This window comes from Elephantulus edwardii, unplaced genomic scaffold, assembly GCF_000299155.1.
Source record: "Elephantulus edwardii isolate Elephantulus edwardi_28Jun2011 unplaced genomic scaffold, EleEdw1.0 scaffold00446, whole genome shotgun sequence".
In the NCBI taxonomy this organism is placed as follows: Eukaryota; Metazoa; Chordata; class Mammalia; order Macroscelidea; family Macroscelididae; genus Elephantulus; species Elephantulus edwardii.
Window position 1 is genome coordinate 319,583 of NW_006400196.1, and position 12,458 is coordinate 332,040.

The window sequence follows — 12,458 nt, forward strand, 5'->3', positions numbered from 1 at the left end:
AAGACACAAATTTGACTAACAAGTTATAAGTACATGAGTCCAAAAATTATGGAAAAGTAAAAGAAAAGATTCTTTCATTGTTTTACAAACCCTCCCCAAGGTCCCCTCCACCATGCAGCCCTCACCCTAGTCTCCTGTGATAAATTTTGCTATTCTGACTGGGTTGAGATGATATCTCATAGTTGTTTTGATTTGCATTTCTCTTAGAGCTAAGAATTTTGAACATTTCTTCATGTACTTGTTAGCCATCTGAATGTCTTCTTTGGTGAAATGTCTGTTCATATCCTGTGCTCATTTTGCTATTGTATTATTTACCTTTATCTTGTTGTTGTTTGATAAAAATAAATTTTTGTAAATAAATATACAACAACACTTGGACATTTCATTAGTTTCTACTTGAACATCTTGTTGTTGTTAGGTGCTGTTAAATCAAGTACGACTCATAGCAACCACATGAACAACAGATCTGAACCCTGTCCTATCCTGTGCCATCCTCACTGTCTCTGATACACTTGGGCCCATTGCTGCAGTTACTCTGTCAATCCACCTACTTGAGGGTCTGTCTTTCACTGACCCTCCACCTTTCCAAGCATGATATTTTTAACAGAGTTCTGCCATGTTGGATAAGTAATTTACAACATGCCCAGAGTATGTGAAATGTATCTTTATCTTGTCTTTGCCTCCAAGGAGCACTCTAGCTGTGCTTTTCTCTAAGACATATCTTTGTAAAATGTACAATGATCCCATTATACATTTTAGTGATGTTGTTAAGTGCCGTTGAGTTGTAGATGACTCGTAGTGACCTTAGGAACAAAAGACCTGAACATATATAACTTTGGTCGTTTCTCCATGTTCATAGAATTTGTGGAGGCAAGCCATTTCAGAAGTGGATGTCACTCCTGCTTCCAAGCTTGTTTTAATCAGGAAGCTCCACCAAACAGTGTCCACCATGGGTAGCCATTATCGCATTTGGCACCTTGTTGTCACAGTATTTAGTATCACAGCTACCACAGGTTACCTCTGTACAGCAATGCACAGACCAGTGCTATGTCACTTAGAACAAAACATTGTCAAACATGACAAAAAACAGTTTAAACTAGGCCCGAGAGTTTTTAAATAGGAGGTCATGTCCTCTCACAAATCAACATTCCAACCTGATGCTCACCAATCCCAGCCAACAAGCTTCTGTAGAATCCAGCTCCTGCAGATGACTTTCAGAATGGATATTTTTCAAGTTAGGTAACCATTTTTATTATATTTTTCCAAATTATCTCACCACTACTCACATGCCTCCAGGGCGCTCTAAGCACAAACCTCCCTTTTCCTTCTTCCCACACCAGGTAACTTTTTATTTCTCTGTACTTTATTACATAGGTTGATACCACACAACATTTGTGGCTAACTTAAATTTACTCAGTGTAATGTCCTTAGTTTCTTCCATGTCATGGCAAGTGTACAACAAGACTTCATTTATTTATTTATTTATTTTAGAATTCTCACTTCTCTTTAATCACTGATACTCAGCTTTTACAAATAATCTTGGAACAAGTCAGGTAACGAAGGTTCTCAGGGCAACTGGTGGTTCTTTACAGGAAGAACTCGGTGGTACATGCTCTGGTTCTCTGCAAATGACTCTACGAACTTGACCAACAAACAGTCACAGAAACAAAAAAATTTAAAGCCATAAATCACTGCATTTACAGTAACAAAAAAGCCATAAACAAACATGCATTTCTTCTTTCTCAAGGATTTCAACAGATGTTTAAACATTAAGCCAGTGACAATTCTAAAACATAACGAAATTCTAAGTTAAGGCTTTATGTTTGTTTTGAAACCCATATTCATAGGCAACTCACAGAAGACAACTCTGTCGTCTGTTAAGCTGAATTCGTAAGCCAGGAAATAGGTTCATCCCTTCTCAATGATTTCTCCATGTCTCCTATCTAGAGTGTGACTTCGTAGCCTCTACCACCATTTGCCTTCAGTGAATTAGCCTCTTCGTAGGTTTTGTTTTGAGGATCCACCCTTCAAGAGCACAAGCTTGAACAAGAGAAGAGAGAGCATCGTCTCTGTAAACGTAGGAACTTTGCCAATTGTGGTGAATCTGATTTTTCTGAAAGTTGGCATCTCCTACATAAAGTCCAAAAGCATAACTGGCCATACTCCCATTTTGAAAGAGTATAGGTCTTTTTCTTTGAAGAAGACTGGTGTCACTCTTCTGAGTAAAAAACAAACAAACCACAAAACTACTGTATTTTCGAGGGATTTGTAATTGCTGGCCCTAAGGCACACACATGGGTATCCTTGCCGGTCCAGTGTCTCCCTGAAGGAGGTAATGAGAGTGGATGGGAGGGAGGGAGTCGCCTGAAGGAACTGCACATTGCACTTGCCCTGGCCAGCGCAGCAGAGGACGGGCACTGAAAGCTTAAGGGGGGGATGTCTGTTTCTCTTGCTGCTTTTAGACAAAACTCTGAGGCAGCCTGTGGTTGCATCTTGGGAAGCAGGTCTGGAGCATCGCTCTAGGCTACCTGGAAGGGGCAGGAAGGTTGTTTGTGGGGCAGGTCCCACGGGTTGATGACTTAACTCTTACTTAGACTGGAAAGATCACTGTTTACTTGTGAGAACTCACTGTTACTCCCTCGCAGTCATTTTACAGCCACAGCTTCCTGTATGCTAATTTGGTTTCTGTGACAGCGTGTGTAGGGAGGGCACTGACCTCCACGAACACTGGTCCTGCCACTTCTGTCCATGGAGACACTCCGTGTGAATCGGGCTGTTACAGGATTGACTTCACTTATTTTTATGGCTGAGTAATACTCCATTACCACATTTTCCTTGTCCATCCATCAGTTGTTGAACACTTTGAAGTTTCCACCTTTGTTTATGAGCATTATTGCAAGTTATCTCTTTGCATCTCTGATTTCAAATCTTTTTTTATTTCAGTGTGGAATTACTGAGTCATATATGATAGTTGAACTTTCTGAGGCTTTGCAAAATGGTTTTCTGAAATGACTGTATAATTTTACATTTCCATCAGCAGTGGAAGTTTCCTGTTTCTTTACAACTTCAAAAGCACTTAGTATTTTTTTTTTTGTTTTTTGAGATATTTTCTTTCTTTTCTCTTCTGAGAAATTTTAAATTTTTTCCTGGAGTTGGAGCTGACGCATAGCTGACCCTCCAGTGAGTTTGGAAGTGTACTTGATGCAGTATGAGGTTGCTGATGTTTTCCCGATGGACCTTGTGGGGAATGCTAACCTTTGGGTTAGCAGTGCGGCTTCCTGAGGACTGCATAGCAGAGCTGCTGGTGGACATGGTTTGCCTGAATCTTCCTATTCTCGTTAGTGGGAGCTCGATTACTGCTGTGGAGTTCATTTTGACTCAGAATGATCCTCTTTTGCATGACTGAGGCTGTCCCACCTTTCTCTATTGGAACTTCTGGTGAATTTAAATCAACAAAAATATTTGACCATTAGATTAATGGTGCAATACACTGCAGCCTATACCACTAGTTTTGATTAGCCATAATATTTCATTTTCATGAGATTCTCCATGTACACTTTAAAGATTTTTAAGCATGTAAGTGTATGTCTGTAACCATGTAGCATAAGCATTAATGTTTTTTGACCATTTTTCTTTCAGCTAATTACATGGATAATTGGAAATGTACTGGGATTTTGAAAGGTAATGGGAGCCCAGTCAGTGGGAATTCTCAGCAGGGAAACACAAATCTTTCCCTGGGCTCAAATATCCCAAATCTACAGAATTCATTAAATGGCTCATCTACTGGCAGGTAGGCTGTGGGAGAACAAGAAATTATCTTCTTTAAAACTTTTGATGGTTAAAACAAAGACTAATTATTTTGTTTAATTAAACATGGAGTGAAAACTTTCCTAGTTGTCCTTTAAGTGAAAATTTATAAAGCAAATCAGTTTTTCATATACATTTTTATAATAATTGTAATATATATAATAAATTGCACTTTCCCCACTTCCTCCTTTTTGTTCTCGTTTCCATTAATCCTTCTTTTCTATGTCTGACCTTCAGGACTTTGAGTAAATGCTGCTCTTTTGACCTTCTAGGATTGATTATTTTAAGTAATGAGTGCCTCCTCCTTATTCCTGGACACCTTATATATAAGCCTGTCTGTTGTTTGCCTGAAATTTGAGGACTCTAGAGTTTAAAAATGCATTTTATTTTTTAGCTCTGTACTTTCTCAATCATTGTTTTAAAAGTAAGTTATTAGCTTTTTTTTTCTTCTTTTTTTAAAATGTATTCATGGTTGCCCATTTCCCCCCACTTCCTTCCCCTTTCAGTAGCCAACCCTACAATGTACTCCTTGTTCCAGATTATTTCATACATACAATGTTTAATCATATATTCCTTTCAAACAGTTCTTCCATTCAGCTGTATTTATCCGCTCTTTCCCTATTTTCTCTCCAACCGCCTCATGACTGTCCTATATTATAACTGGTGTTTTGCAGTATTTGTCCTTTTGTGACCAAGATATTTTACTCAGCATAATGTATTCCAGGCTTCCCCATGTTGTGTTTTATGAGTTCATTGTTTTTCAATGCTGCATAATACTCCATTATTTGAATATACCATATTTTTCCCATCCATTGTTTATTGAAGGCCATTTGGGTTGCTTCATCTCTTTGCTATTGTGAATAATGCATCAATAAACATGGGTGTGCTTACATCTTTTGAGTTGTGGCTCTGATTTCTTTAGAGGATATTCCTAGTAATGGAATTGCTGGGTCAAATGGTATTTTTATTTCCAGCTTTTCTGAGAAAGCGCCAGACCACCTTCTATAGAGGTTGTACCATTTTACATTCCCACTAGCATTCAATAAGGGTTCCAACCTCTCCACAATCTTGCCAGCATTTGTTGTTTGCTGCTCTACTGAACTTTGCTGTTGTTGCTGGGGTGAGATGATACCTTATAGTTGTTTTGAGCAAGTTATTAGCTATTAAACAAAAAAGTATTCTGAAATTGAGTAGTTCTATCATTAGAAATGTTTCTCTTAACATTTTTTAAGAGGAAGAGGAAATATTAATGAACCGTGAGGGTTTTAGTTATAACAACAATGCTTTCCCCCCCCAATTAATTTAAATTAAAGTTTACAGAGACTTAGGGTTTCCAGTCATTCATTGTTGTACTTTTCTTCCTCCCCACTCCCTCCCCCCAATTCACTCTTCTCCTTGAAAATAAAAAGAAAAATTCTTTTGTTGTTATGTAGTCCCTCCTCCCAAATCCACTCCACTCTGCATCCTTCACTCTGGACTTCTGTAATGACAAGAATACCCATTTATATATCCTTTTTAAACAGTTCTTTCCCTCATCTGTTTCAATGCAGTATACATCATTCCTCCCCTCCATTTCTGTCTTCCCTCAACCCTGATGTCTGTCCCGTTTTAAAATAGTAGCCCTATGCAATATTTGTCCTTTTGTGACTGAGATATTTTCACTCAGCATAATGTCCTCCAGGGTCATCCATTTTGCATCATATTTCATGAGTTCCTTGTTTTTCAATGCAGTGTCGTATTCCATTGTCTGAATATACCAGAGCTTCTCCATCCATTTGTTTGTTGATGGACACTTGGGTTGTTTCACAACAATGCTTTTGTTATTACTACTGGTAGTCTTGGATTCAGATAAGCTGATATGTTAAGTAAAAGAGATTTAAAGCTTTGTAGAAGAAAATAAGTTAGTTTTAGTTTTGTGTTTAGAACTTTAATGGAGAGGATTAGTAAAAGAAGGAATGGTAAGTATTGAGTTCTTAATTTGTAGAATACTAACATTTTAGATTCATGTTTCTTCTTAATAAAGAATACTTAATATGGCTTAAAGAATTACCTAATTTTATATTCAAATGTTAAATCTTGAATATATAAGGTTTATATTATTTTACTATGTCTTTGTGAGGAATTTGGAGTATGGTTGTGGGACTTCAAACACAGCTGACATACTGTTCTGTAGTCAGCCAGGGGGTTTTTTTGGGTGTTTTTTTTATTAAATTTTATTAATTTTTCCCTGTAAATGTTCATTAAAACTAATAAAATTTTAAAAAAAATTATTAATTTTAATGAACATTTACAGAGATTTTGGGTTTCCATTCATTCATTGTTGAGCCAGTTATTTTAATAAACAGAATTTAATTTAAAATATCCTCAGCTATTTTTGCATTGGGGAAATCTGTTATCACAGACCTCTCCAAAATTCTAAACAGCAAGGATGTCCATTTAAATTTAGTGTCCTTGAACCAGGCCATGGTATTTTCACTTGCTTATGCATCTGAAAGTTAAAACAGTGAATAAGGACGACAGAAGAATCAGTGAATTTGAATTGTGTTGTTAGTGAAGAGTACTTAGTATTTTATGAGCTGCCAATAGAATAAACATCTATCTTGAAACAAGTGCAACCAGAGTCTCCTTGAAGGCAATGATGGTGAAACTTTATCTCCTTTACTTTTGGGCAAAAATTTAGGAGAAATCAGTCCTTGGAGAGAGATACCATGGTGGGAAGGTAGACAGTCAGTGAAAGAAGACAACTTTCAAGGAGTGGGATCGACAGCAGTGATTGCAACCATGGGCTTGAGCAAGACAGATGATAAGGATGGCACAACATTGGAAAAGCCTTGGATCTGCTGTTCATCATGGTCAACTTGAGGACACCTAATAATAAATAATATTTTTGTATTTTATATTTTTAGAAAGAATAACTATTTTTTAAAGAATAACTATTTATATAGTTTACTTTTTTGTTTCCTTTGCATTGTTTTTTTGTTGTTATTGTTTGCTTACAGTGTTTATATACATTGTCTCACACTATATTCACATTGTGTTTCATACAATCATTCTCATGCATTATGTTTTACAAAATTAATCACCATTGGACCTTCCCTGTCATTGTTATTATGTCACCGAGTTGCCTGCGACTAATAGTGACCCTAGGTACAACAGCCGTACAGCATGCTCTATCCTGTGCCAATCTTATTGTCTCTGACACACCTATTCCCATTACCTTAGTCACTGAATCAATCCATCTTATAGAGAGTCTTCCTTTCTTGCACTGTCCCTCCACCCTCCCAAGCATGTTGTCCCTCTCCAGGGACTTGATCCCTTCTTGCAACATGTCCATAGTATGTCAGATGGAGCTTCAGAATCCTTGCCTCCAAGGAGCAGCCTGGTCCCACCCTCTGTAGGACAAACCTGTTTGTTCTGGCAGCACCACAGCTCAAGGGCATCAATTCCTCTTCTACCATCCCTAGTCATTGTTCAGCTTTCTGATGCATAGCAAGTAACTCCAAAGACTGTCGCCTGGATCAGGCACACCTTAGTCTCCAGACTGACACCATTGCTCTTCAGTACTTTGGAGAAGTCTCTGGCAGCCGACTTTCTGAGTACAATTTGTTCTGTTATTATCCTGTCTTTTCACCCAGATCCTTCCCATTTTCTTACCCCCTCTTCCTCTACCCAACAAACTGTGCAACCCCTCCTCACCTCTTATTTTATATGTGTTTATAAAAATAATTTTAGGTTACCATAGAATGATACTGGAATTTGAAGATGACTTCACAAAACAAAAGAATATTGCTGTTCATTTTTTTTAGAACTCTGGGTTTGATTATTGTCTTTGCTGCTTGTGTCTTTGTGTGTACACCAAGAAGTAAATAGCTTAGACCTGAGATGCATTTCTTTTTCCATTTGTTTCTTTCTTCCTTTAACAGAAAGCACAGCTGAGTACACATGAACTGGAGTAACTTTTAAGTTTGATTGCATGTTACATGGACACCAGAATGGAGAACAGCTACTTTTCCTCTTTCACAGAGCCAACTGACCTAAGAAGCAGCAGCACCCTCTTTACTACTAAATGCAATCAAATGGACTTGTAAAAATATAATGTATACTATTTTTCTGTATTTGCCAGCCTATTGACACTATTTGAAATATTTAAAAATACTTGGAGACTTTATTATAAGTTACTATCTCTGAAACTTTTTTTAATTTGTTCCTGAAATTAACAGAAAATAACACATTTTTCCAATTGGATAATACAGATTTTTTTCTTTTGTTTTCTAGAATGGTAAGCTAAGAAGATGAGTTTCTAGAATTTTACTTTGAAGATTAAATAATCTTTAAAGATTATGTGGAATGCTAGCTTTTTTACTTTGTAGAATTGGCTTGTGCAATCATTTAATGTAACTTAAAATTTGTAATATTAAAAGATTAGCAGCAATATAAGAAAAGCTATACTAGTAGAATGAAAGTAATTTGTTTTGTATCTAGGATAAATATTGGGTTGTGCTTATTTGTTATTTGATAACAATGAAAACATTTTGTTAAGTTTCTAATTCATATTTAATAAATTTGTCTACTATGTATTTTTGCATACGTTACAGTGTGATTTTATGGCTTATGTTTTCCTGAAAATTAAAATTTGTAAATATAATTTGAGGAGGAGTTAAAATATTACTAAAATTGTGCATGCAAATGGGATGGAATTCTGTGGCCTAAGATTTACTGAATTAAATAATTATTTAGTTTAGAACTATGATCTTGATACAGAATAAAATGTATATGACAAAAGAGTAAACAATATCACAGTTCTTCAGCTCTTCGAATGGTCTGTAGCAGTTCAGATTTTTGCAGAAAACAGCTAGGTTCAATTAATTGTATTTCTTTTAAAAGTATATTCCAACTGCTATCTATATTTTCTCAAATTTATTTTAATTTGTTGTTACTGTCATGTATGCAGTAAATGCATGCTGTTGCTACAACTAAAGCATTGCTTAAAATGGAAAAAGAAGTTACATTTTAGAAATTTACAAGGTAGCATCAAATGTTTTTGACAGATGAGACCTTTTTAAGTTAATGAAGTTCATACTGACAATTTTCAAAAGCACTTTAGCTTTTCCCCATTGCATTTCTTCCAAGTATTTACACTTAGACAATCTTGGTTAACTTAAAATTTTTTTCATCTTATGTTGGTTTTGACATGTATTGCCAAGTTTTCTCTGCTTCTACCCCCCAGCCTGTCTGGTATGTTCTTTGATTTTCTTTGTGTTTACTGCTTTTCTCTTTTTCCTCTTGTATCCTGTTTTGATGTTCTTGTCCTCATTATATCAGGTATTTCTTTTCTCCTCTGAGTTCCACAGTGTCTAGGTCCTCCTCACCCTCGAGATCTCTGGTTTAGCACTCTTGCAATACAGACTAACAGTGTGCAGTATTTTCACACTCACAGATGATACATCCTTGGGCCCTTAATCTATTACCTGAAGAGTGAATAGGTTTAAAAAAATTAAAAGCCTAATTTAAAGTTGGTCTTGCATGTCCTTTAACCAGAACACAGTGTTTGAAACCTCAATGTATTTGTACTTCCTCCCACCCCCACTCTCTTAATTTTTGGTGAAATTGGCGTTGACTTTCAGACTGGGAGATTACTGCTGGGGGTTTTTGTAGTCAGGCTGGGATCAAGTGGTGCTTGCTTATATCCATTGTACACATTCCTGCTACCTAGTATGCATATCCTAATTGGAGACTTAAATAGAGCAGTGTCAATTCATCAATTTTATATTCAGGTGTGCAGGATCAACTTCATTGTTGACTTGTCATCCTTGAATGTTGAGTCTGCCTTGTATTTCCATAGATTACACAAGTTTGGAAAATTTACTGGAGATAGACTCTTGTGCCCCTCTAATCACAGTGCTTTGAGGTATGAACACATATCCAATCCCTGCTTGTTGATCAGGTACATTTCATTTTCAACAATTCTTTTTATCCCTTGCTATACTCCTGGCAAAAGTACAGCTTCATAGTTATGTAAGGGATCATTTCAGCAGATCTAGCTGCAAGCCTTCCCTATTGGTCCAGCATTTTTATGACCAGAAAGATCAAGCAGCGCCTTAACAATTAAGGTATCACAACTTGCTGCGTGCTGCAATACTGATTCATGGGGATCTACACAAGTGTCCAAGCTCACTATAGATGAAGTTATTCCTGGTCTTACACTTGGAAATAAAGGCTTTGCATTTCTTCGAGATTTGCTCAAAGATGATAAACAAGGAGCAAGGTGCAAGCACTTGGTTATGCATTCATGCCCATCACCACTGGCAGCTGGTTAGTCAGTGACCCACAGAGCAGTTGGCCTATGATGGTCCGGAGATGGTAACAGCTGTGGGAGCACTGCATGGAGGGTGTTTTTTGTCACTGGCAGTGGCTCCAAAGGTCTTGGATTTGCCAATGTGGTCACTGCAGCCATCATGCATATTCTCGTGGAGGAAGAATGGGGCTGCATGTTGATGCCACCTGCTTCAGAGCCAGTGCCATTGTGTCCTGCCTGCTGGTACTTTTGCATCAAAAGTACATTTGCTGTTTTGATAAGTTTTAATGATATGTTCAAGCCACATTAAACTATAGTATCTCGCTTCAAAGTGCCTGTTCTGTAAACTTTATTTTGAACTGTTAATCTTGAGTTTTTGAAACTTTTTTATATGAGTTAAAGTGAAAATGTATCATCCTTTTTAAATTCTGTTGAAGATTCATTCATAGGGTCGCTATGAGTTGCCTACAACTCTACGGTGCTTGACAACATGAAATTCTGTCTTTGCCTTTGAGACATATTAAGAAAGGTTTTTAATTTTACATGCTTATGTTACAAGTAACTAGTATGTAAAATAAATTTTTTTTGTATATACAGCAGAAGAACATGGATTGTTCAGTTTTTCCCTGTTAATTGCCTTTTCCTACTGCAAATTACTGTGTAAACTTTTGTACTTATTGTTACAGTAAATTAGTTAATATGATCAGTCAAATATGATTTTAAAGTTGTGAATCTGTTGTCATATTAAAACATAGGGTTTTTTTCCTTAGGTTGTCTTTTATTAGGATGATTTAAATTAAAATTGAGAGTAAGAATGTGTTTTACTTGATAGTTGGCAAGACTTATATGGGGAGCTGTGGTGGCTTAGTGTTAAGGAGTTGTCCTGCTTAACAAAAAAGCAGGTGGTTGAAATCCACCAGCTGCTCCCTGGGGAAAAAGCTAGGTAGTCACTTCCCAATCTGTTTGCAGTGGGTTTTCAAAGGCTGGAAATAATGTTCGAATTGTTTGCCCTTCTTCCTTGGAACAGTTGGTGGATTTGAATCATGTACTTTTGTATTGGCAGTATGATTCCTTACCACTAAGTCCTCAGAGCTCCTTAAGTTAGACATTAGAATATATTCTTTTCTAAAATTATGTCTTGAAATTTTAATTGAGGATATATTTTACTGTAACAATTATACTTGTTGTTGATTGCCATTGAGTCAAGCATGGCTCATAGCTACACTATGAACCAAAGGCCTGAAGCCTTTCTATAACTTGTCGTTTCTCTAGGTTCATAGAGTTTCCAAAGGCATGTGGTTTCGGAAGTGGATGCCACTCCTGCATCCAAACTGGTCTTAAACTGTTAACTCCACCAAACATTGTCCACTATGGGTATTTGACCTCCCATGACACAAGGTTCAGCTTAACAGTAAACCCAGATTACCTCAGTACAGAAAATTGACAGAAGAGTGCTGTACAATTTAGAAGAATGTTCCTCCAAAATAATAAAACTAGGCCCTTGGTCCCAATCAACATTTAAATACAAAGGCCCTCCATATATATTATATGAACAAAAGCCCTGAAGCCTTTCTATAATTATAATTTCTCCAAGTTAATAGTCTTTCCAGAGGCATGTGGTTTAGGAATTGGATGCCACTACTGCTTCCAAACCTGAATCAATCTGGGAGCTCCACCAAACACTGCCCTGGATGGGTAGGTGTTTAACGCACCTATGACACAGTTGAAATACTTCAGTTGGTATACCATCTATTCCTGGGGCCTTATTTTTTGCGATTTCCTTCAAAGCAACTTGAACTTCTGCCTTCATCACCATAGGCTCTTGTTCATCTGTTATTTCATTAAAATTTTCTGTATCTGCCAATTCCTTTTATTACAATGACTCAGTATATTCCTTTCATCTTTTTTTAATACTTCCTGGATCATTTAATATTCTGCCTAAAGCATCCTTGATTATAGCAACTCTTGGTTTGAATTTGTTCTTCAGTTCCTTGAGCTTAAATGCTGAACAAGTTCAGCCCTTTTGATTTTCCGACTCTAGCTCCTCGCACATTTCATTGTAATATTTTGCTTTGTCATTCTGAGCTGCACTTTGGAATCTTCTGTTCAGCTCTTTAGTATCTTGAATTCTTCCTTGTGCTTTGGCTTCTCTACGTTCCAGTGCAATCTTCAGAGTTTCTTCTGACATCCATTTTGGTCTTGCCTTCCACTTCTGTCTTTGTAATGACTGTTTGCACTCTTCCTGGATGATACATTTTTTTTCTAAAATGATATTTTATTAATTTTCATAAACATTTACAGAGATTTTGGGTTTCCATTCATTCATTGTTGCACTATTCTCTCTACCCTCCTCCCA

At 36.8% G+C, this 12,458-nt stretch overlaps 1 protein-coding gene across 1 annotated transcript in view; it reads left to right on the top strand.

Annotated features, from left to right (window-relative positions):
- Nucleotides 1-7,795, top strand: part of LOC102876601 (nucleoporin SEH1-like) — a 16,567-nt gene extending 8,772 nt beyond the window's left edge. The window contains exons 5-6 of the mRNA XM_006902755.1: nt 3,640-3,790; nt 7,731-7,795. Of these exons, the coding sequence (XP_006902817.1) occupies nt 3,640-3,790; nt 7,731-7,743 (164 nt within the window). The 3' untranslated portion in view covers nt 7,744-7,795. The remainder of the gene's footprint in view (nt 1-3,639; nt 3,791-7,730) is intronic.
- The last annotated feature ends 4,663 nt before the right edge of the window (nt 7,796-12,458 follow it).